Raw genomic sequence first — 25,920 nt, forward strand, 5'->3', positions numbered from 1 at the left:
TATGAAACATGAAGTCAATCACAAGAAAAAATCTGGAAAGACCACAAATACACGGGGAGGTTAAATAGCATGCTACTAAACAATGAATGGGTCAACCAGCAAATAAAAAAAAATTAAAAAGTACATAAGAGGGAAGTTTATAACAATACAGTCTACCTCAAGAAGCAAGAAAAATCTCAAATAAACGACCTAACCTTACACCTAAAGGAGCTCAAAGAAGAACAACAAACAAAACCTAAAACCAGCAGAAGAAAAGAAATAATAGATTAGGGCAGAAATAAATGATATAGAAACTAACACACACACACACACACACACACACACACACACACACACAAACACACAATAGAACAGAGTAATGAAACCGGAGACTGGTCCTTTGAAAAAAATCAATAAAATTGATAAGCCTCTAGACAGACTTATCAAGAAAAAATAAAGGCCTAAATAAATGAAATCACAAATGAGAGAGGAGAAATAACAACTGACACCACAGAAATACAAACAATTATAAAAGAACATTATGAAAAACTATGCACCAACAAATTGGACAACCTAGAAGAAATGGATAAATTCCTAGAACCATATAAACTACCAAAACTGAAACAGGAAGAAATAGAAAATTTGAACAGACTGATAATCAGCAAAGAAACAGAATCAAAAAAAAAAAAAAAGAAAGAAAGAAAGAAAGAGAAGAGAAGAGAAGAAAAGGGAGGAAGGAAGAGAATCAGTCATCAAAAAAACTCCCAACAAACAAAAGCCTAGGGCCAGATGGCTTCCCAGGGGAATCCTACCAAACACTTATAGAAGAGTTAATACCCACGCTTCTCAAACTATTCCAAAAAATAGAAATAGAAAGAAAACTTCCAAACTTATTCAGTGAGGCCAGTATTATCCTGAGACCAAAACTGGATAAAGACACCACTAAAAGAGAGAACTACAGGCCAATATCCCTGATGAACAGAGATGCAAAACTCCTCAATAAAATATTAGCAAACTGAATTCAACAATACATTAAAAAAATCATTCACCACGATCAAGTGGGATTTATTCCTGGGTTGCAAGTGTGGTTCAATATTCACAAATCAATCAACATGATACACCATATTAATAAGAGAAAGGATAGGAACCATATGATCATTTCAATAGACACAGATAAAGCACTTGACAAAGCACAACATCCATTCATGATAAAAACCCTCAACAAAGTAGGTTTAGAGAGATCATACCTCAACATAATAAAAGCCATATATGAAAAACCCATAGCTAATATCACCCTCTATGGGGAAAAACTGAGAGGTTTTACCCTAAGGTCAGGAAAAAGATAAGGAGGTCCACTTTAACCATTTTTATTCAACATAGTACTGGAAGTCCTAGCCTCAGCAATCAGACAAGAAAAAGAAATAAAAGGCAAATTAGTAAGGAAGAAGTAAAATTTTCACTATTTGCAGATGATATGATACTATATATAGAAAATCCGAAAGACTCAACCAAAAAACTGCTAGAACTGATATACAAATTCAGTAAAGTCACAGGATACAAAATCAATGTACAGAAATCTGTTGCATTTCTATATACCAATAATGAAGCAGCAGAAAGAGAAACTAAGAAAACAATCCCATTTACAATTGTACCAAAAATAATAAGATACCTAGGAATAAACCTAAGCAAAGAGGTGAAAGAACTATACTCTGAAAACTATAAAGCAATGATGAAAGAAATTGAAGATGACACAAAGAAATGGAAAGACATTCCATGTTCATGGGTTAATAATATTGTTAAAATATCTATGCTACTCAAAGCAATCTACACATTTAACGCAACCCCTATCAAAATACCAACACATTTTTTACAGAACTAGAACAAACAATTCTAAAATTTATATGGAACCAAAAAGACCCTGAATAGCTAAAGCAACCTTGAAAAAGAAAAGTAAGCTGAAGGCACCACAATTTTGGACATCAAGTTATATTACAAAGCTGTAGTGATCAAAACAGTATGGTACTGGCATAAAACTAGACCCATAAATCAATGGAACAGAATAGAAAACACAGGTATAAACCCACAACTATATGGTCAATTGATCTCCAACAAATCAGGAAAGAATATCCAGTGGGAAAAGAACAGTCTCTCAACAAATGGTGTTGGGAAAACTGGACAGCAACATGTAAAAGAAAGAAACGGGACCACTTTCTTACACCATACACAAAAATAAATTCAAAATCGATTAACAACCTAAATGTGAGACCTGAAACCATAAACTCCTAGAAGAAAACATAGGCAATAACCTCTTCAACATCAGTCATAGCAACTCTTTTCTAGGTATGTCTCCTGAGGCAAGGGAAACAAAAGGAAAAATGAACTATTGGGACTATATCAAAATAAAACGCTTCTGCACAAGGAGGAAAACAATCAACAAAATTAAAAGGCAACATATGGGATGGGAGAAGATATTTGCAAATGACTTATCCAATAAAGGACTGATACCCAAAATGTATAAAGAACTTATAAAATTCAAGACCCAAAAAACAAATAATCCAATGAAAAAATGGACAGAAAACATGAACAGACATTTCTCCAAAGAAGACATGCTGGTGGCCAACAGACACATGAAAAGGTGCTCAGCATCATTCATCATCAGGGAAATGCCGATCAAAACCACAATGAGACATCGTCTCACACCTGTCAGAATGGCTAAAACCAACAAAACAAGAAACAACAAGTGTTAGCAAGGATGTGGAGAAAGGGAAACCCTCTTGCACTATTGGTAGGAATGCAAAGTGGGGCAGCCACTCTGGAAAACAGGGTAAAGTTTCCTTAAAAAGTTGAAATTAGAACTACTCTACTATCCAGCAATCACACTACTGGGTATTTACCCCAAAAATACAGAACACTAATTCACAGAGATAAAGAGATACTTGCATCCTTATGTTTATAGCAGTATTATTTACAATAGCTAAGATATGGAAGCAACCCAACTGTTCTTCGACTGATGAATGGATAAAGAAGCTGTGATACACACACACACACACACACACACACACACACACACACACACACACAATGGAATATTATTCAGCCATTAAAAAGAATGAAATCTTCCCATTTGCAATGACATGGCTGGAGCTAGAGATTATTATGTTAAGTGAAATAAGTCAGAGAAAGACAAATACCATATGATTTCAATCATATGTGGAATTTAGGAAACAAACCAAATAAACAAAGGGAAAAAGAGAGAGAGGGAGGGAACGGGGGCAGCGGGGAGAGAAAGAGAGAGAGAAACTGAGAAACAGACTCTTAACTATAGAGAACAAACTGAAGGGCACCAGAGGGGGTGGGGGGAAGGGTGAAATAGGGAATGGGGATTAAGAAGTGTACTTGTCGTGAGGGACACCAGGTGTTGTATGGGTGTTGAATCACTATATTGTACACCCGAAACTAAACTAATATAACTAATTGGAACTAAAATAAAAATGTAAAAAAAAAAGGGAAATACGTAGTACAATAAGAAAGCCCAATAAACAAATTCTGTGTAATTTGGGCAAATTCACATATAACATGGAGATAATTTCTAACTTTCAGGGTTACTAGGGGCATTGGCCTGTTAAGCACCTATCATAGTATTGGCACATAGTAGACCTTCAGATAATAGTGCTTTTTTTCTTGTGCTTGAATACCGATTTTTTTTTCTTTGATGATCTTAAGACTAGTATCTCACTTTTACATTTTCCTAGATGCAGCCTTCTGCCAAAGCTGACAATGAGAAGACCTGGCAAGAGATATCAGATGAGATCAAGAGGATATTTAAGGCTGCTGTAAAACTGTTACATGAAAAGGGGAAAATGAAATATAGCCAAGCTAAGAGGTACCTGTTCTCAGGTAATTTTTACACATCCTCAGTAAACTAAGGAACAGATAAGTAATAGGTGCATTCGCTGCTTCCACTTCCATTTTATGGGTCTACAAGTTTAATTTCATTTACTGCCCAATGAAATTTAATTTTTCTAAATATTTCCTTCTCCTCAAGAGGCAAGTGTTCTTTTCTTTTAACCAATAGATAAGCCTTCACTTAATTTGAAGACTTCTCCAGAAAACGTGATTTTATTTTTTTGTTTTTTTTTTTTTAAGATTTTATTTATTTATTTAACAGAGAGAGAGAGAGAGTGAGAGAGAGAGCACAAGCAGGGGGAGCGAGCGGGAGAGGGGGAAGCAGGCTTCCCGCTGAGCAGGGAGCCTGACGTGGGGCTCAGTCCCAGGACCCTGAGGTTATGACCTGAGCCGAAGGCAGACACCTAATGACTGAGCCACCCAGGCACCCTGAAAATGTGATTTTAAAGAAGTCAGAGGAGGCTGCCTGTATTAGACCAGACTCTGCCAATGTTCTCAGTTCATTCATTCATTCTGTTCATTCATTCATTTACTCACTCACTCAGCAAACATTTATTGAGTGCCTGCTATGTGCCAGGCACTGGGCATACAACAATGAACAAAAAGGCAAGGTCTCTCTCTCTCTTGGAACTTATATTTTAGTGCGGGGAAAATAAATGATATGCAAGTAATCAAATAAATGAACAGGATCATTTCAGAAAGGATAAGCAATATGAACAAACAAGACACAGTAATAGGGGCTGATGAAGGATATGGGGGTCCAAATGTAAATGGAGTGGGCAGTAAGGAGAGGACTTTGAGTTGAATGACAGAGTCAGAGCCCGGTGTGCTCTATCTCAGGGAGAGAATTCCAGGCAGAGGGATTACCAGAGTCAAGATCCCTGCTTAGTAAGTTCCAGGAGCAGGAAGAAGGTGAAGGTAGCCAGGCCTGGGGAAGGAAAGATGAAGCCATACTAAGAGCCTATGTTTTATTCTGGGTAAGCTGGGAAGCCATTGGAGGTTGAGAAATAAAGAAGTAAGAGGGTGGCAGGATCTAATTTAACCTTAAAATAAAAATCCACTGAGCAGAGACTCATTTGTCAGCCTTTCTCAGCCATAGAAAGGAGGCTTTATTTTTAAAGGACGCACAGGAAATCACAGAGCTGAAGGAATACGTCAGTCATACTTTCCAGGGGACAAATACTACTGGGTAAGAGTAATCAGATATATAACATTTCTTTTAAAACTTGATAGTGAAGGGGCACCTGGGTGGCTCAGTAGGTTAAGTGCTGATTCTTCATTTCATGATCTCGTTGCGGGGGCGGGGAGGGTGTCGTGAGATTGAGTGGGTCATTGCTTTGGGCTCTGTGCTCAGCGGGGAGTCTGCTTAAGATTCTCTCTCCTCCCTCTGCCCCTCCCCTGACCCTCTAAAATAAACAAATAAATACAATCTTAAAAATTGATAGTGAAGAATGATTGAGGAAAAAGCAATAGCACTTGGGTTTTCAGACTGGTTTTGTGAATGGCATGACAAAGCAAAAACCTACAAGGCACTCAATACCATTCTCCCTGTATATGGGTACTTCAAGCTAGGGCAATTGTATGTAATTTTGACAAATTCATTCTCAACAAACTATCAAAAATTAGGTCTTTTTTTTTAAAGATTTTATTTATTTATTTGAGAGAGAGAGAGCACATGAAAGGGGGGAGGGTCAGAGGGAGAAGCAGACTCCCTGCGGAGCAGGGAGCCCGATGTGGGACTCGATCCCGGGACTCCAGGATCGTGACCTAAGCTGAAGGTAGTCGCCCAACCAACTGAGCCACCCAGGCGCCCCCCAAAAAAAAAATAGGTCTTATTTTAGGTGTCCCTGAAAATATTAAAACTGGCAATAATAAGTACCATCTTTAGAATATACAGACTGACAAATATCCTTGTTCCTTTGGGATTTTTTTAACCAATTTTGAGACTCTGTTTCTTCATCTTCATCAAGAACAAAACTACTCTGGTCCTAAAAACGTGCTGTATTTGAAGAAAATGCCCAGAGCAAAAGCTTTCCTATTCTTTTTTTTTAATATTTTATTTATTACTTATTCGACAGAGAGAGAGGGATCACAAGCAGGGGGAGCAGCAGGCAGAGGGTGAGGGAGAGGCCCTGGGATCATGACCTGAGCTGAAGGCAGACGGTTAACCGACTGAGCCACCCAGACACTCCAAAGCTTTCCTATTCTTGATGTAAGAGACCCCAGTTTGGGAGAGCATCCTCTTATGTAGAATCATACAGTTCCAGTGTTCAAGTATTTCACTGGCAAACACTTTCTCCTAATTTTCTCTACACTAAAAAACTCTGTCCATGTGGCCAGCCATATAAAGATTAAGATTTTATTTATTTATTTATTTATTTATTTATTTATTTATTTATTTATTTGACAGAGAAAGAGAGAGCAAGCAAAGGCAGGGGGATCCCAGGACCCTGGGATCATGACCTGAGCCAGAGACAGCCATTTAACCAACTGAGCCATCCAGGTGCCCCTAATTTTTCACACTTCTACTTTCTCCTTTATAAATAACAGGAGATGAAGAGAAATAAAATAGACCCCAAAATAGTGCCCAACTGTGAACATTAAAACTGAATGGTCTCAGGGATAGTAGTTTTGGGGATTTATGTCTCATGAATGGTAGTTGCCAGGGCTGGAACTCTCCTAATGTTATCTTCATCGGGTGCCATGACCAGTTAAGCTTTAGGATATTTAGAAAAATGCAAGGCCAGAAAACAAATATGGTATTCTGGTAAGGAAGGGGAAGTTTATAATATTTATAGATCAATAAATATCAGAAATTATCAATAAAAGTCCCCCAAAATCATGAGGATGCACTTGGCTTCTAGAAAGAACTCTAGAGTTGACTTTGTCTCACATGATTCATTTATTCAGGTATATTTATTAAGTCTATACCATCAACAGGCATTCTTATGTACAGCCTCTTTTTTTCACCCTGAGCCAAGCTTCGTTGGGTTCTACCAACTTGGTCTGTCTCTATGTCTTCTTACAAAGCATTTATAATCAACACTCCTGATTGGCACATTCTTTCCATAGCGATGGTAACAATGGCAGTTATGTTACAGTTGATTTGCTTCCTGGGAGTCAGAGGTGATGGTGCAATCTCTGGTTATCATCCATTAGGTATACAAACTATAGGTTGACACTTCCTTTCTCATGATCCACAGAAGGTAGCACCTGGTTCGTCCAGGGTGCCTCTCAGCATGTTGCACAGATGGCTGGAAAAGAGATGAGCCAAAGGCTGCTTTCTGCAGATTTCCTACATCTTGCCTCATCTACATTACAAGTTCTTACTCTTGTAAAAAGAAGAGTAGATATCTATTGTATAAACTCCTTTGACTGGCCTCCTTAACCAACTTACCTCATCAAAACCCTTTGTAGGGGTGTCTGGGTGGCTCAGTCGGTTAAGCTTCTGCCTTTGACTCAGGTCATGATCCCAGGGTCCCGGGATCAAGTCCTGCATCCGGCTCCCTGCTCGGCGGGGAGCCTGCTTCTCGCTCCGCCGGCCGCTCTCCCTGCTTGTGCTTTCCCTCTCTCTCTGACAAATAAAATCTTTAAAAAAAAAAACAAAAAAAAAAAAACCCAAAAAAACAAAACCCTTTGTAACGTGGACTGGTGACCATGGCACGGCTCACTCCACGCTGGTGGCTATAAACAGATCTTTTTTACTTGAGTCATTGCTTTTGATTGAGGGCTATCATTCCTGAAAAAATTATTATCATGAGAGTCCTAAAAGGCACCATTTAAAATTACAGTTCCCACCTTCCTTAATAGTTACTGTAGAGAACACATGCAAGTTCTGGGTTTTGTTTGATGTTCGAGTTGGGCCAGCACATTGAAATGTTTTCAGTTTCTGGCCAGCCCGGCCCTGCATACTCAAGGCCCACCCCAGCCCCCCCTTCTTCTATCCGACTGCTGCCTAGTAGGCACCTCCTTAAGAAAGCCTTCCCTGACCTCTCCCAGTGGGGTAGCCCTCCTGATTGTTTGCTTTCATTGTACCATGTTATTCTCCTTCGCGGGACTAAAAACAATCATTAAACATGCATTATGGGACTCTAAGACTCATGTCCACCATCCTCCACTGGACTGCAAGCGCTCTAATGGCTTTTTCGCTCAGCATTATCTGTTTTCTCTTCCCACTATATCCTGAGTAACCAGCAGCATGCCTAGCACATAGTAGACACTCAGTTAAGACCAACTGGATGAAGGAAAGCAGGGGGAGTGAGGGGAGGCAGCCAGTTTTAAAAGATTGCTTGCCTTAAAGTTCATTGCCATCGGTTTAATTATTTTATTCCTTCTTATTTTTCCTCCATAAAATCATGCATCAGTGATGTTTTTGTTACTGATGCTCCAGTTTTAAATGTTCTTATGGGGCCTCAATGATTTATGATGTATATTTACTTGTATGTAAGCCAATGTGTTGTCTGACCCAGTTTATCTTTGAAGAAATACATTTACATATGAAGTCATTTTTCTGTACCTGCTTTGGTAGATATAATGGAATTTAACAGTGATATGGAAAATTCAGACTGATCACTGATCAGAACATGATTAGATGTTGAACATGATTTGTATTACTATTTACACATATCTGTCTGGGGTATAGTGCATCCTCAAACAAAATAGTGAAGCCACATTGTAAAGGAGACAGTGACAAGGAAGAAGTCAGCGAGATGCGTCATTTGACCTCTTCCTCATTCTTTACTGGTCCCTGTTGGTCCCTGCTCTTCGCTATTAGAACCCCTTAAGTCTGAGAGAGAAACTAAACAGGAGCTTAAAAGAATCAACTATAAACTCAGTATGCTTTCTTTTTTATGCCTATATTCAAGCTCTCTCTCTCTGACTGGGGAGGAAATTAATTTTAATTAAAACCCATTGTACTGGGTTCCTGACTGTTTAGGAAAAGAGAGATAAGAAATTAAGGAATTAAGAAATTAATCTACAAAAGAGTCTGCTACCCACTGCAAGCAAAATAATCTCCCCCTGGTGACTTGAGAGATAAGTACTGGGGGTGTGGGCCCGCTGCTTCTTTGTTCTAGACAATAAACCCCATGCCACATTTTCTTTCAGCGATAGAGGACGAGTTTGACTTTGCTCTAGGAAAGCAAACTCCAGCATTCCTAAAGAAGTGTGTTTGCTACATTCGGAAAATTGCTAACATTGAGCGTTTTGTGAAAATCCCGGAGATGGGAAAATACATGGATATCACTGGAACAGAGCCAAGGATTATGCGGGATGCAGAAGCCCAAGAGAAGCTGATAAAACTCAGGGATGAATTTATTCCAACTATTGTTGCATCATCTAATCTGAGAGTGTACACATCTGTTACTCATTGTGACATGAAACTGGGCTATTCCCAAGAAATAGAAAATCATTACATAGAAGGACTTGGTAAACAATTTTATGAGGACATGATTGATATCATTCAGGCAACCGTACAACAGAATTTTGACACTGAAACCGACACGCTCTATGATGAAATCCTTCAGCATTCCTCATTATGTAAGACGTACGCCTCCTTCTACGAGTATAAATGTGAATCTCTCAACATCGTGCATAAATACGTTCTGCCAAGCAAAACCGGGCACATCAACCCTCTCGTCATATATGGTGGACCATGCACTGGGAAGACCCTCCTGCTAGCTGAAGTAGCAAAGAAGGTGAGAGCCTTTTCTTTCGCAAGCTTATTTGTAAAAATCCTTTACTTTGGGGAAAAGATAAACTGGTCAAAATTCATTTCCGTTTTCTGTGTTTTCTTCTGAATTATAATTAGTCTTTTTGGAAAGGATACTTTGGTGTTTCTCTTATGCTGGTATAATGGTCATACTGAAAGAAAAAAGCACTTGGGATACAGTTAGAGAACAGCTTCATTTTTTCTCTCATTGGTCAAACTTCTGTTGCGGGGCTAGTTCCCATTTGGGTGGAAACCAGGGCAGATCTCACAGCTCTTCTCATCCCTCTCAGCAAAGACAAGCCTTCCTATCACTCTGGACCCTAAGTCATTCACAGTTCAGCAATTAAATCTGTCCAATCGAAAATGGTAATTAAAACTTGAGTTTATGTTTCTCTCCCACAGCTGAGGCTCACATAAGCAAGGTACCTGCCGTGGGAAATGGGGATGGGGTCATCTTCTCCTTCCTTCACCACATAGCACTTCCTCCCCTCTGTCCCCAACCCCAAGCACATGATCCCTGTAGGGCTGTGACTCCTATAGGGTTGTGGCTTCAGGGAAGTAGGAAAGATAAGGTGGCCAGAAAGTTCTCACATGACCAGAGCTGTTCTGAAAACTGGACTCCACATTCTGTGATCTTGGCAGGCATTTAAAGCTGCTTCCTAGGGCGCCTGGGTGGCTCAGATGGTTAAGCATCTGCCTTCGGCTCAGGTCATGATCCCAGGGTCCTGGGATCGAGTCCCGCACTGGGCTCCCTGCTGTGCGGGGAGCCTGCTTCTCCCTCTGCTTCTCTCTCTCTCTCTCCCCCTCTGAGTCTCATGAATAAATAAATAAAATCTTTAATAAACAAACAAACAAACAAACAAACAAATAAAGCTGCTTCCTAGTTCCTCTGAGGCCTTTTTCTAGTTTCCTGGATGTCCTTTCCCTCCTGCCTCCCCTGCCCTGTCCTCCCTGAGCATCTTATCTTACCTACAGTTCTCCAAACACAGGGGGATGCATTTCTTTTTCCCCAGCTGGTCACTTCCATGGCTCCTAGACACCCAGCCACACACTTCTAGTACCTTTCTGCCAAGATCCACAGCCCAGCAAGCTCCCTCAGACAGGACCTGAGGAAAACAGAACCAACAAAAACCTCTGTCAGCTCAGTCTTGCCAGTGGCCCACATGTGACACATGGGAAGCACTTGGGAATTTTTTGCCCTAGGAAACAGCAGCTCTCCATCCCTCCTCCACCCAAAGAGCTAGCCAGGCTTGTCAGTCAACCTCCATATTTCTCAGGTGTTTGAGGACATCTGTCTCCCTGTCTCTCCAGCTCTAGTGGAGACCCTGTCAGTGGTCCATTGCAGCCCCTTTCCCGAGGTGAGAAGTGAGGACATCTCTCAGCCCTGCCCTTTGGGAGTGGATGGTAACAGATATGACCCACAGCACCCTAATCTCCAATGTTTTTCTTGGCCTCTTGAAATTCCTTTTTAGGCTGGAGCTGGGTAGTCCACTAAAGGTAGCAAAACTGGTTTTCACAACTCCCTTACAAATCTTGCACGATGGTGTGGAACCTCACTCTGGGTCTATTGTCTTGGCATGTCAGTCTAAACTGGACTAAACTAGTTCCAGTACACCCTCCTGTTGCACTGGATGTCCAGGTCTGGTAGCTTATTTTATCTTGGTCTTACCTCAGAATCTCTATATTGTTCTTCCTGTGGTTATTCTTTCAAGAACAGAGCTTTCTTTAACTTTGCGAACACTCTGGTCATCTGTCGTGTGCTATCACAATCTCAGGGAGGTCATCTTGAGGACAAGAACAGGGACAGTTGTGTTGTACCTTATGTGGGGATTAGGTTTCAAATTAAGTTCACAGGCAAAGATCTGGTGTATAAACTTACTTTTAAAAAGTCCCCAGGAGGGGCGCCTGGGTGGCTCAGTCGGTTCAGCATCTGCCTTCGGCTCAGGTCACGATCCCGGGGTCCTTCGATCAAGCCCCGCATTGCGCTCCCTGCTCAGCGGGGAGCCTGCTTCTCCCTCTCCTGTTCTCCCTGCTTGTACGCTCTCTCTCTCTCTGTCAAATAAATAAATAAAATCTTAAAAAAAAAAAAAAGGTCCCCAGGAAAGTTAATTTACCATTTCTTAATATGCCAAGCCCAGCTGCGGGTTGTTGTTGTTGTTCTTCTTCTTCTTCTTTTTTAAAATTTTTATTTATGAGAGAGAGAGAGGAGGGAAAAAGAATCCAAAGAAGACCCTGCACTGAGTATGGAGCTGGACACAGGGCTCAATCCCACAACAGTGAGATCATAACCTGAGCCGAAACCAAGAGTCCAGCGCTTAACAGACTGAGCCACCCAGGCGACCCTGGTGTTTCTTTTAGTGTTAAATGACATAGTTCTTTTTTAATGGAACACCAGATGAAGTGGCAGGCTTACATTTAGGAGCCCTGTTGCATCAAAATAAAGTGTGTGTCTGTGCGTGCGTATGTGCGTGCGTGTGTGTGTGTGAACACTAATTTGTATGTGAATCTTCAAACTTCAGAATTATTCCAAGTCAACAAGACAACAGTACAAAGAGCACATGGAAGCTGAAATCTAATGAGAAAACATCCACGTAACACCATTTCACCTTCATTCTAGGGCTTTTTCCCTCCGGAAGAGGGAAGGGTAAAGTCGTTGGAGGGGCAAATGTTGTTGGACTTGACTATATTCACTGTGATGCAAGTCCATGTGCCGTAGCAGGGGAGGTACAGAATTGTGTGGAATGTGCTAATATCCCTGTACAGATCGACGGACCCCGCAGAGCAGGGGTGGTGACAGTCGAGTTGGTCAAGTTGAGAAATGGTTTTCTGAGCTCTCACTCTTCTGGATATTTTGTCCAACCACCAGAGTGTGTCTATTCACAGTCCAGGACTCTGGTCCACAAGAAGCCTCATCTGTTTCTAGGTCCCTTGCCTCTCTCCTGCAGAATGTTGTCCCGCCAATGACAACCTGTGCTCTCTTTGTGACTTCATGTCCCTTGTGAGAATGCAGGGAGATGTCTCATGTTTATCTCGAGGTTATCTCCTCCGTGCTCAGCATTTTCATGGACACGAGCTCATGATCAGAGGATCGCTCTACACATTCAACAACACGTGACTGGGAGAAGAGAGGACAATACATATAATCATCATAAGCAATTCACGTAGGGATGAAATATCATGTTCTGTTTCTGATTTGCCACGGAAGGACAGTTGTTAGTAGGATGGCAGGCTTATCTTCCTCCATATTGTCTTCAAAGGTTGGGGCTAAACAGTAAATTGCTTCTTTTCCTTAATTGCTACATTTTTTTTTCCTAAACTTACTCATGCCTTAACCTGAACTACATCTTGAGGAACCAAGTTTCATAAACCTGCTTCCTCACAAATAAAATTCATCCTTTCCTAAGCAATATTCTTGGTGAATTCCATGGATTACTGAAAGGCATTATCTCCCTAAAAATAGACAGGGATTTTTTTTATACTTTGATCATACCCCTTCTCGTCCTTGCCTTTCCAGCCAGAGACATACTAAATTTAACAGCCCCCTCATATATGCTAACCCCTTCACTCTACAATTTGAAAAACAAAAACAAAAAAACCCTCCAGCTTTGTCTCTTGGTAACTGCTTAACTCTGAGCAAGTCATTTATCCAGGCTGGACAGGTTTCCTCTTCTGTTAAATGGTACTATAATCCCATCTGCCCTACAGGGAGGTGATGTGAGGACTGATAACTGACGGTTAATATATAGTGAGCTGTCTGTTATAAAACATAAAGCTTAACGTTTTAGCCAGAATTATACAGATTTTTATGACAATGGTAAATAATCATAAAGATGACCCTATAGCACCACAATATAGTAAAATGCCTCTGAATCATTCAGGATTCTATTCAGTATTTTAGTACTATTTTTATCACATTCTAATTAGCTAGGAATTTGATCAGCCTTATGTGATCTCAATTAGTGAAAACATTTGACTCAATATAATGCGTAAGTCACTACTTAATCTATTCATTAAACAAATACTTACTAAGCACCTACTGTGCGCCAACAACCCATGCCAGGAAACAGGATTCAGTGAGGAAAAGCTGACCATACTAGATATGCAGATTTACTGTTTATGAAATCCTTTGTAACTTTTAGAATACAACAAGCTAAGTGCTGCCTTGGGATTGAATAAGACTATTATCACTATTTTATTACCTTTAGTAGAGTGATCCTGAGGATCTCATCTATAGATATTGGTGCATGAGTTTTGTGACAGCTCTTTGATCTTCTCAGGTTTTCCCATTCCCTGGTTCTAGGCCACTTTCTGCATGGTCAGGGTTACCAGAAGTCTGACCTCTAGAGAGAGGAAATGCTGTGTATGCGACCATGTGAATATACATTACTGTTCTAAACACTACCTCTATGTTTTAGGCCTATGGCTGGCTTCATGAAGACACAGGACCAGAATCTGACCCAGTAGTCGTCATGAGATTTCTAGGAACCACAGACATGAGTACTGACCTTAAGACTCTCCTTCTAAGTGTTTGTGAACAATTGGCAGTCAACTACCGGTGTCTGGTTCAAAGCTACCCTAAGAAGATCCATGACCTCCGAGACTTATTTATAAACCTTTTGAACGAGTCTTCATTGCAGAGACCTCTAGTAATAATATTCGATGCCCTAGAGCAGCTCTCAGAGAGTGACGAGGCCAGGAAGCTTTGGTGGCTCCCAGCTCACCTTCCCCGCTTCGTACGAATAGTCCTGTCCACACTGCCCAACAGACATGGGATCCTGCAGAAACTGAGGTGCCTTATCCACGAAGAAGCCAACTACATTGAGCTGATTCCCCGGGACCGGAAGATGTGCAGCCAGGTCCTCAAACACCAGCTGTTGCGGGTCAAAAGGAAGGTCACATCAGGTCAGCAGATTTATGTGAACAACGCATTCTCCAAGTGCACGCTGCCCATGTTTGTGAACCTGACCTTCAGGGAGGTGAGATGTTGGAGATCTCACAAAGACGTCGATGAATCCTCCCTCTGTGTCACGGTTCACGAAAGCATAGAGCAGCTATTCTGGTCCTTGGAGAAGAAGTGTGGTCAGAAACTGGTCTCCAGGGCTCTCGGTTACATCACCATGGCCAAAATAGGTTTGAGTGAAATGGAACTGGAGGATGTGTTGGCCCTAGACAACAGTGTGATGAATGAGCTCAATGAGAACACTAGGCCCAGCAATCCCCTGAGAGTACCTTATCTGTACATTGCGAGGCTCAAGGAGGGTCTCAGTGGATACTTAATAGAAAGACATGTGAAGAACGTCACACTCTTGGTCTGGGCCAATAGACACCTGCAGCTCATAGCCCAGAAGTTGTATCTGCAGGACGACAGTAACCTGCGCGAAATGCACACCATCCTGGCAGATTACTTTCTGGGAGTCTGGTCAGGGGGCAGGAGGAAAGCTTTCTGCCTTGAAGACCCCTACTTGAATGGCTGCCTTGACTTGGAGAGCAGAAGTTTGCTTGAGGAAGAGAAGCACTTCATGGAACAGGCCTCCTTTGACAGGCAGGCTCCAGACCAGCCCTGGGTTTTCCAGTGTAATCCACTGGAGCCTGACATCTTCTTTGTCAATCATCGGAAAATGTCTGAGCTCTTGCACCACCTGACAAGGTGTGGAAAAACCGATGACCTGCTTTACGGGATCATCATGAACTTCAGCTGGCTTTATACCATGATCAAAATCGGCCAGTTCGACAAAGTGCTCTCAGACATTGAGCTGGCTTACAACTACTCGCAAGAGAAGGAGCTGAAGTTCCTGGCTAGCACTCTCCGTGGCATCAAAACCAAGGTCACTACGTTTCCGGGCTCTCTTTCAGCAGAGCTTCAGCAAAGGCTGCTGCCTGTTGTAAGTTCCCTGCCCAAACTTAGACACCTCCTTTTAGAATGTGACAAAGATGGGCCCAAATATTGCTCCATTGTGCCATTACATTCATCCATGGACGTGACATATAGTCCAGAGCGTCTCCCCTTGTCCTCTAGTCACCTGCATGTCACCGAGATTCTGCCTACATGTAACCCCAGTACTGTCCTCACAGCTCTAGAAAATGGCTCCATCAGCACGTGGGATGTGGAAACCCGTCAACTCCTCCGGCAAATCACCACAGCCCAGTCTGTCATCCTGGGCATGAAACTCACCAGTGACGAAAAGTATCTTGTGGTGGCTACGACAAATAACACCTTGCTGATTTATGACAATGTAAATTCTTGTCTTCTGTCTGAAGTGGAAATCAAAGGCACCAAGCACGGAAGCGGCTCCACCTACATCAATGGATTTACACTGTCTGTCAACCACGCCCTCGCATGGCTTGAAGCCAGCAAAGATGTCACTGTCATCGATCTGCTCTACGGGTGGCCCCTTTACCAGTTCCACTGCTGGTACGAAGTGACCTGTGTCCAGTGCTCTCTGGATGGCATGTATGCTTTCTGTGGACAGTACCTGAACACCACCACCATATTTCATTTAGGGAGTGGAGAAAAGTTATGTACGGTGACATCTGAATTTTCAGGTGGGTTTGTGAAGTTTCTTCTTATCTTGGACATGGCTCAAGAAATGGTAATGGTGGACAGCGAGGGAGGCCTTTCGGTTTGGAATACTGAGGACATTTCCAATCCCCAGCTGACTGATGACTTTGACTGCCGAAGAGAAGACAGCGAGGTGGTCAGCATTGAACTTTCGGAGGACCAAAATGCGATTCTGATCTGTAAAGCCCTCAGCATTGAGCTCTTAGATACGGGCATGTGGAAGGTGGCTGAGAAGTTCAGAGCTAAGCACAACGAACGCTTTATTTCTGCTGTGCTGTCCAAAAACGGAGACTGCATCATCGCGACCATGGAAAATACCTCAGCTGTGTTTTTTTGGAGGCGGGACACAGGACAATGTATGGCGAGCTTACAGGAAATCTCAGGTACCATAGTCAAGCTGGTGAAATCCAGTCACCATAATATGCTGCTCTCTTTATCAACCAGTGGTGTTCTTTCCATCTGGGATATAGATATAATCACCGCTATGTCCAACATAGATAAGACTGGGAAACCCATTCAAAGCCTGGTGTTACCTGCCAGAGGGGAAATCATTTATTCCCTCGATGGCTCGGATTGTGTCCACAAGTGGAACTTCAGCAGTGGGTTCCTTGAGGCAGTATTCAAGCATGAGGGCATAGTCGAGCACTGCGTGCTGACGTCCTCTGGAGATGTCATGGTGACATCAGATGACAAAAGCAGCCAGTACGTCTGGCACACCAGCAGCGGGGAGAACCTCTTCCGAATTAACGGGCAGAGAATATCTCAGCTGCTAATTACGCACAATGACCAGTTTGTGGTCTCTCTCTGTGAGGAAAATGCCTCCAGGGTTTGGAGACTGGCCACAGGCCACAGGGTCTGCAACATTTTGACCACTCTGCAGAATGCCTTTATAACCTCCGCAAATACTTTCGTGGTGGGAATGACGAAAAGCAAAGTGCTGGCTGTCAGTCTCTGGACAGGAAGCATCACCAAGAAATTTTGCTGTGAAGATGGCACCACCATTGTGAATTTTAAGTTGATCCCCGACTGCCCTGACATCATTGTGTTCATCACATCAGCCGAGACAGTGAATATCTGGAGTCTGACGGATGAAGTCATCTGTCGCCGTGTGCAACTTCCAAACAACTTCTTGAAAAATCTGGAGGATTTCGAGATTTCTCCCAATGGCAAGCTAGGCATTATATCCAGGGGAGATGAAAATATCAATGTGCTGGATTTACACAGTGGCAAATTACGGGTGGTTCACGCCTCTGGGGTCATCTGGAGGCAAAGGCTCTCTCGAGATGGTCGCTACCTGGTATACATTTGCTTCCGGAATGGGGAGGAGGGGGATGAAAACGGTGCGGTATCCAGTTTGATTGTAATGAGACTGGCTGACGGCAAAAATATCGGTGCCTGCTCCCTTTACAAAACACCAACTTTTCTCGCCCTCTCGCAGAGGCACCTGAACATCATAGTGGGTTTTGACGACGGGAGCATAGGGATATACACAGTGGTAGACCGTGTAGACGCAGCCCTGAAAATTAAAATTGCCACTTCAAATAGCAGACAGATTTTCAACAATGCGACACAGTCATCCAGGCCAAAGTGTAGTCGTTACTGTTTTAAAGTGTCTGTGGATTGCCTGTGGAGAGAGTCTACCGAGGTCTTTGCGAGAGACAGTCCCATCACGGTGAGTGATTCCACTGAGCCCAATGAGGCGACACCATCCAAGAAACACAACCCTTGCTACGACCGGGTGTGCTCCGCCCTGGAATCCAGGGGCCACAGCTACGCCCCTGACAACTGACAAAACATTCTTCTTGCTCAGCAGACATGCGCGATACACACGCACAAGGGAGAAAAAAAAAAAAAAGTATCTTCTGTCTCCCAAATGATAAACTACTCCTTTCTTTAAAGACAGGAAAGATGCTGGAGTTCAAGTGTTAACATGCTCGTCAAAAAGACAGAAATGTGAAATCGGCTTTGAGTTGGCTCTTTTTGTCAAAGTTAATCCAGGAATGACACCTTGGCAGAGCATTTCTAAAAATGGTGTTTAACCGGCTACATCAACTGGGAGCTAGGAGATATTTTTCACGTTAGCTGCATGGGAAGCAACAGTATAACTCATTCCATGGGTTCAGAAGACAGAGCTAGAACTATATCCAGACCCCTTGGACTGGACTTCATTCTACAGAAATCGTTTGAAATTGTGAACACAAAGAGCTATTTGACCTCCAATGATGGTGTGGCCATAAGTAAACACAGCCTTAATCTCTCCTTACATTTTACAATCCTGACAACTGTGTAAACCCAGTCTGCAGATGGAAGATCAAAAGGTGCAAAATCACGTAACAAAAATGCCCCCTGGTACTCCCAGTTTCCCAGGAGAAAGGACGTGAGAGGTGAGGCCACAAACTGCACTGGGCACAAGAACTTAGTACCACCCTCATGGGGCTACTGAGCACGCAGTCAGTCTTCATTAGGATACAGTTGAGACAGTTGCATGCAAGGGTTTCTGTATAACGGAACATGCGATTTTTAAACTACTTCCCGGGCTGCAAGAGAAACACATTTAATAGGAAACCAGAGTCTTTTCGTGTGTTTTTGAAATGCCTCTTTGTGCTAGAAGTTAAAGCGGAATTACAGAAAGGGCATTATAGATTTGATAAGACATCTGTTCATTTCCATCATTGTACTAACAAAAGTCTGGGCTATTCAGCCAGTTGTATGGAAGCATACATTATTTCCCAAATCCCTGCGGTAAATCTTAACAGAAAGAAAGCCTTCTTGACCTGTCATCTACGAAATGCTGAAGACATCTGCCTTATTCTCCTTCCTCCTCTCTCCTGTGTAAGACGCAGACAGACGACCAAATACTCGGGGACACACTGAATATGCCTGTCTTTGTGCTAAAATATTCCACATCTTAAGGGTGTCCACAGGTTCTTTCTTGTCCCTGTTTGTAATCACTTTCTTACTTCCCCACAGTGTATGTAGGCTTCTTCCTCTGTCACCCTTTCTGCTGGAGGGCCCCTCGGGGCCTTTACAGTCTTACCCGTTTCAAAGCAGAAGCTGTGAAATGGTATTAAATACTTTTTAAAAACACTACTTCACCTTTTTAAAAGAAAATATCACATCCCAAAAGGGGGAGAGTGACTTTTCTTCCTTCCATATCCTCCACATGGCATGTCCTTGGATGACTTTTCAAAGGGTGTCAGAAGCACTCGTTTGCTTTGGAGAGTGACGGGAGTGACTTGTGGCGGCAGAATGATGACCGAGGAACTGACGTGCTCTCAACCCAGCTCGGCCACGAACTCTTCGCGCAGGCAGATCTTTAGCCTCTCCGCTGTATTGTTTTTGTAAGCTGCAAAATAAAGGGAGTGATAGCTTCTGCTCTAGCCCTTATAGGGATGTTGGGGAGCAATGTGAGGAAGAAGACAGCGACAGCTTGATTGTTTTTGCAAATGGGAGAAGCAAAATGATCTGATCCAAAGGGAATCCAGGTTCATTGCATTTCACTTTGGAAAGCAGTTTCACATGAAAGCATACAGAGATGGGATTCAGACATAACACCCCACTCCGTGGTGGAAGAATTTTTTTCAGTATGTTCCTCCTGGCCTTGCTACCAGCCGGAAAGGGGGTAGCCCAGCGAAGGCTTAGCCCACGTAGAGATCACCTGGAGTTGATTGTATGAGTCAATGCTTTTTTTTTTTTTCTTTAGCTCTTCTGTGGCAACACATTCCTACTCCTGTGATTATCAGTTGGACCTCCCTGCCACACATTTCTAAGAATTAAATGCCTAGATGGATTAAATGTAGTGTGTGAATATTCTATGTAACAGCCAATAGAGTTTAACAAGTGACTTGAATGATTTTTCCTAACTTGTTTGCGACTGATAGCTCATATTGAATGTTTTTATGTAAACTTTGTATTGTTGGGAAGAATTACCCAATCAGAGATTTATATTTTCATAAATGTTACATTTAGTTAAATTTTGTTACAGAGTTGTTACACTAGAAAATTATTGCAGTCTTCAAACAATGTACAGTCTTGTGTATGTATTGTTTGTATGAATAAAAGGTGAACTACTTAGATTTGTGGGTTTTTCTTCCCCAACTTTTGCAAGTGTACTTAGAGATTTTTAGTAATAATAATAATTGTTCATGCTTACTGTATACCAGACTCTATTTTTGGAGCCTTGTATGTACTAAGCCATGTGATCTCCACCAAAGCCTTATGAGGTAGGTAACTGTTAGTATTCCAAATTCACAAATGTAACAACCTAGAAACAGAGGTCCAGGGGGAATTGCTGAACAGGATTTCAATATACCATCAATGTGGTTTTGTTACCTTTTCCAAAGCACATAGAATATAGCATTGAATATCCAGTAGGCACTTACTGATAATGGCCTACAAAATGTTTTCCAGCTTGCAGATTAGAGACCAGGTTAGGCTCTAAAGATCACCGGAGGTCTTTGCAAACTCCCAGGAGTTTCAGGTATACCACAACTGCTGATGTATTCATTCCACAAATAGTTATTTGGTCATGCACTTCGCCAGGAATGCAAAGGTTAGTAAAGTAGCTTGTGCCTTCTAGGATCCCACAGTCTTAACAGGAAAACAGGAAACAAGTTCTACGGGTAAGTGCAAGGACAGTGTGCTTCCTTCTGGGGCTTGGGGCCAAGGTGGGAAGAATGATAACCAAGGAGTCATCCCACTCAGAAACTGCCTCCAGGTGAGAGGGCAGGACCAAGGGGGGGATCTTCCTCCCATAGGCACCTTTTTCCATTTCTTGCCTCTGGGAACTGAGAATCCACACACACACACACACACACACACACACACACACACACACACACATGCACTCACAAAAAAATTTTTAAACAAGTTAGCAATGGAGAGCTTAAGTGATGATAACTAGGAAATAATCGGATGAAAACTTTGTGTCTAGTTTCATGAAAGTCATTCTCAGAGAAATTTAAAATCAAGACGTTAAAAAATTGAAGAAATCATCTATCTAGTTTCATTTTCATGTGGCTGAGACTTATTTCTGTTTAGAATTTACCCCCCTTGAAAACTCTCCTTAATTCCACCACCCATGCTGGGAATTCCTTCTTGGATTCTAATCTAAATCCTTTAGGTTGAAGGTTAAACCTTCTCTTTCAGTTCTGAGAAAACGTAGAGGAGTGGATTGTCATTGTTTGCATAAAAGCATTTCATATACATAGAGTTTGTTGTTTAACAAACTTAAATATCTTCTTTCCCAGTGTCAAGAATGCAACAAATACCATGTGTTTGCTTTGTCCAAGGCATTATGCTCATGCCCTAGGATGATCTCATAATGAGTCATGCACAACCCCTGCCCTCCAGAATCCTAAAATCTAAAGGAGACACAACTAAATTAGATGTCATACAGATTTTTTAAAAAGTTAATAATAACTGAAATGCAGGTGTTGAGAATACACTGCAGAGGAGCAATTAACTCCAACTGGGATTCAAAAGGAATGGCCAAGAGGAGGTGATAGTGGAGGCTTGAAGGACAAATGGAACTTAACTGTCAGAATGTCAAAAAGACACTTCAGGAGAAGGAAGCTCTGTGAGCACAAACAGGGAGAGTCAACATACACTGTGGATGACTACAGATGCTGTGCTGGCTTTTTAAAAACTTTATTCTGGGGGCGCCTGGCTGGCTCAGTCGGTAAAGGATGCAACTTTTGATCTCAGGGTTGTGAGTTCAACCCCCACATTAGTCATAGAGGTTATTTAAATACATACATACATAAAGTTAAACTTTATTCTGTAACTCATAGGGAATCGTGGGAAAGTTTTTGAGAAGGGGAAAGACCTGGTTGAAATGGTGTTTTAGAATGACTTAGGCAGTACTATGTCCCATGGATCGGAGATGGAAGAGACCAGAAGCTGGGGACCAGTAAAGAAACTATTTTAAGGATCTGATATAGAAAGTAGAAGATCTTGATCTTAGGACAGCCGTAGTGAGGATGCTAAGAAGAGGCATGATTTCAGGGCTTTAACTGACAGAGTTGTGTGATGAACAAAGGAGAACTCACATAATTCCAGCTCCAATTGAAACTGGGTGGACAGAATTACAGATGTAAAATGAATACGTTTAGGAGATGAAGATGAAGGAAATACTGAAATAAAGTTGGACCTAGAGAAATTATAGCTAAAGGCAAAGAATCCAACCCGTTATCTCTTTCTCAAAAATCTAAATAATGCATAAGATGGTGCTTTTTTTTTCCATTATAATATAAGCCAATACCATAAACTTCTTAAAATTGTGGGTCTTTTTTTTTTAGAACCGTATTGACAAATTTAGAACTCTATTGACAAATCCCCTCAAACAAATTAGTTTTCCTATCTTCCATGACTCATCGGTTGGAACGATTTATATGCCAATGAAAACATGAACACACCTAAAACACTGACTGAATCATGGTGTTTCACTCCCTCATGCAGCCAGAAACCACTGGTTTTTTTTCTGTATTTTTCACAAGGGTCCCTTGACAGCTCCATTTGGCATTCCATGTGATGCGCATGAAGTACAGATTACAGGTACATGGACATATTGGAGGGTTTCGTTTCAGTATAACAATATGACAAATTATATAACACCGAATTTAAGATTACCAATAACACCACCATCTCTGGCTTTACAGAATCCCAGCCTTTGATAGATGAAGGTAACTTAGCCAGCAGCTTGAGCATATTCAGAGCAGTGGTTCTCAAACTGGAGTGTATATCATTTGTTAAAACACAGATTACTTCACCCTCCCTATCCCCAATTATTTCAGAATCCGTATGTCGTGGGTAGAGCCCCCAAATCTGCATTTTTACTGAATCCCTCCAGATGAAGCTGATTCCGCTAGTCTGGGAACCACACTTCGAAACCTAAGATAAATACCCATGTCTTTTTGGTCAGAGTAACTTAACTGATAAATGTACCAGTATTCTGTGGACGTTACTAAAGCATCCACTAGAAGTGTGACAAAGGGTTTTATCAGAAAATGATGTAAAATAGCAGAGAACTTCCTTCTAAATCTATCATTTTAAAGCATGCAGCTACTACACGACTGGCAGGATGCCCCCCAAAATGAGTTTTCTCCCACAAAGGGTGACAACTGTGTAAATGGGGCTGGAATCCCTAAAGTGGGCCCGTTAGAAACTAAGGACAGTATGTCGGTCTTTAAATAATGCTCTGTCCCATTCCGCAGCCGCCTGTTCTATCCTGACTCTCCCTGGATAATTTAAAGGGGAAGAGAAGAGGGTAAGCTAGGTGGCGCGGTTGCTTAACACATTTTCCTGTCAATCCCAACTTGGGCGCACAGGTGAAAAGAACTTCCAACAACCAAAGTAGCATTTTCAGGTAAAGCCACCAGCTCTCCACCCACCGTAGGTGCGCGCACCGCAACAAGTACGCGCGTGGAGCCCAGGGGGTGTGGACGCGGTGTTGCAGCCGAGGCTGCAACAGCCCGGGAAAAGAGAGGGAAGGGGGGGGGGGCGGGGGAAGCAGGATCTCGCTGAGCTCCCACTGTGGTGTCGAGGGCGCAGGCGAGTGTGTGCAACTTCCTGGGAGTTCCATCTCGGTAGCGTCCGCGCTGGGTCTCAGACCATCCACTCGGATAGTGCAGGCGGGCGACAGTGTACACACCAGGACGAAACGGAAGAGGCTAGAACTGAGGAGGAACCCCAAACACAAAAATACGGGGTGAGGGGTACAGATCTCTCTGCCAGGGGCCGCATTTCTGGATCTCCCCACTGACGTCCCGCATCCTGGGAGGCTCCCCTCTCCCACCAGCACTACGGAAAAGTAGGCACCGAGACGTTCCCCCGCGCGGGCCGGCGGTGGGCACGCGAGCCGGCAGTAGCTGCCCGGGGGCCGAGCGCGCCCGGGGACCGCCAGCCCAGCTCCGGGGGGCGCGCGGCCGGAGGCTGCGGGGGCGGGGGGCGCGCGCGGCTCGGGGCGCGCAGGTAAAGGGTTACGCGTGCCGGGGAGGCTCGCCCGCGGGCCGCGCCACGTGACGCGCAGGCCCAATGACGGCGCCGGGGCGGCCGCTGCGAGTGCGGCGGGCTCCGGACGGCGCTGAGACGCTGGCGTTTCCCGGCGCTGCCGCCCGAGGCCGGCGAAGCCATGGGCGCCGCTACCCCGCCGCCGCCGCCGCCGCCGCCGCCCCCCGGCCCCAGGTAGGGACGGTGCCCCCGCCCCGCGCGTCGGGCCCTGCCGTGGGCTTGCCTCCTGCCAAGCTCGGCTTTGGGACATTATTTCCCCGATTTCTCTCGCAGGTCGTTTTTATTTCTTTACTTCCTTCTGGCAGAAAAAAAAAAAATGGGGCGAGGCAATTCTCAGTTTGATTACTTCGGAAAAGTCACAGAATTCAAAAAGGCACGGAAAGGGAGGCCAAATACATCACCGGCGGGGGGCGGGGGGGGGCCGGCGGGCGGGACTTTTACAAATTCCCCAAACTCAAGACCAGGACAGTTTGGAAAGCTTGGCATCTCAGTGGTGTATGAAACAGTTTTGGTTTTTAAATCCCTAATTAATGAACTTTCAACTGCGCCTGAGAACTTGAGTTGGAAAAACTGCAAGAGATTTTCCCTTATTTCTAAGTGTCCCCCTCCCTCCATTTTTAAGCATCTGAGCGTTTTCAAATAAAACGGAAATGGAATGTTGACCGCCGCTGTTTCTTTGAAATGTCCTTGGTCCCCAGGATTTGCTCCGGTCCGGGTGCTGGCGCCCTGGGTGGCGGTGGGAAGGGGTGGGGCGGGGAGGGTGCAGCGCTAGGAAGCGGCACGTGTTGAAAGAGCGTGCCAGGTGCAAACTGTTAAATGGTCACAAACTGTTTGCTGCATATTTAATAATCAGGCAAGCATCTCCCAGGTCGATTGCTTGGGTCTCATTTGACCTTGGCAGCCCTGATGAGGTGAGATTTTCACAAACCACCACTGAAGAATTTTTCCAATGATATAAGATTTCAAAATCAGTGGGACTTTTTACCCCCTTCCAGGACTGTAATTAACCTTAAAAACAACACAAAAACTCCCCTTAGTAACTTAGTACATTTTATTTTCCTCTGTGGTATATAGACTTTTGCCCAGTGAATTTAGAAGTCGGTGTTCCACGAAGTGGTTCAGATCATTAAAGAACAGGGTGTTTTGTTTTCTTGCCGTCATTGTGAGAATTACTAGTGGCGTTTTTCATATGGCTTATAAGTGTCCTGGGTGGCTGTACCCCCGCTGTTGTGAGGAGCAAGGCTGTAGAAACGATGAGAAATGTTTTGAGAGTTGAATCAGAAAGAAATAGAAAGTGGTCGCTGCTTTTAAACACAATAAATTCTGCTTATTCCCACAAAAATATTCCACTTATTTCCACATCTAATCCTCCAGTTAATATTTTAAGGAGACAGATGTTAGAGGTTCTGATGCTAAACACCAGTATCTATAGAACACCTCAGCAGTCGTGAGGCAGGTCTTTGAGACAGTACTTTGAAGCTCTTAAGGCTAAGTAGGACTCTGGGGTTCTTTGTACTTCCCTAACGTGTGAAGAGTCAGTTACGGGAAGCTGCCTTGAACCCAGAACAAGAATGGAGCAGACATGAATCCAGGAAGGTGGGCTTGGGTTTATTCTTTGCTCACTCACTGTTCCTCCTGGTCCTGCTCTTTCTGTTCAGCAAGTATGTGATAAGTGCCTTTCTCGTGGCATCTGGCCCCAGAAACGTGGCCTGTCTTTGCTATGTTCTAAGAGCTGTTGCAAATCTGGATTCAAAAC

At 43.1% G+C, this 25,920-nt stretch overlaps 2 protein-coding genes across 7 annotated transcripts in view; both read left to right on the forward strand.

Annotated features, from left to right (window-relative positions):
- NWD2 (NACHT and WD repeat domain containing 2) overlaps positions 1-20,219 on the forward strand; it is a 168,800-nt gene extending 148,581 nt beyond the window's left edge. For 2 of the 3 annotated variants that reach the window (XM_025887474.2, XM_073891518.1), the window contains 3 exons: positions 3,732-3,876; positions 8,992-9,581; positions 14,011-20,219. In XM_025887474.2, coding sequence (XP_025743259.1) covers positions 3,732-3,876; positions 8,992-9,581; positions 14,011-17,943 — 4,668 coding nt within the window. In that variant the 3' untranslated portion in view covers positions 17,944-20,219. Of the gene's footprint in view, positions 1-3,731; positions 3,877-8,991; positions 9,582-14,010 lie in introns of those variants that run through there. The other variant, XM_073891519.1, reaches the window with a different exon arrangement.
- Positions 20,220-24,214: 3,995 nt separating this feature from the next.
- The window catches only part of PGCKA1 (PDCD10 and GCKIII kinases associated 1), a 79,648-nt gene continuing 77,942 nt past the window's right edge, over positions 24,215-25,920 (forward strand). For 2 of the 4 annotated variants that reach the window (XM_073891524.1, XM_025887758.2), the window contains exon 1: positions 24,215-24,338. The gene's annotated coding sequence lies outside the window, so the exon portion shown is untranslated. The remainder of the gene's footprint in view (positions 24,339-25,920) is intronic. The other 2 variants (XM_073891520.1, XM_073891521.1) reach the window with 1 other exon arrangement.

This window comes from Callorhinus ursinus, unplaced genomic scaffold (assembly GCF_003265705.2).
Source record: "Callorhinus ursinus isolate GAN/ISIS: 27379988/994484 unplaced genomic scaffold, GSC_fseal_2.0 scaffold4, whole genome shotgun sequence".
Classification (NCBI taxonomy): domain Eukaryota; kingdom Metazoa; phylum Chordata; class Mammalia; order Carnivora; family Otariidae; genus Callorhinus; species Callorhinus ursinus.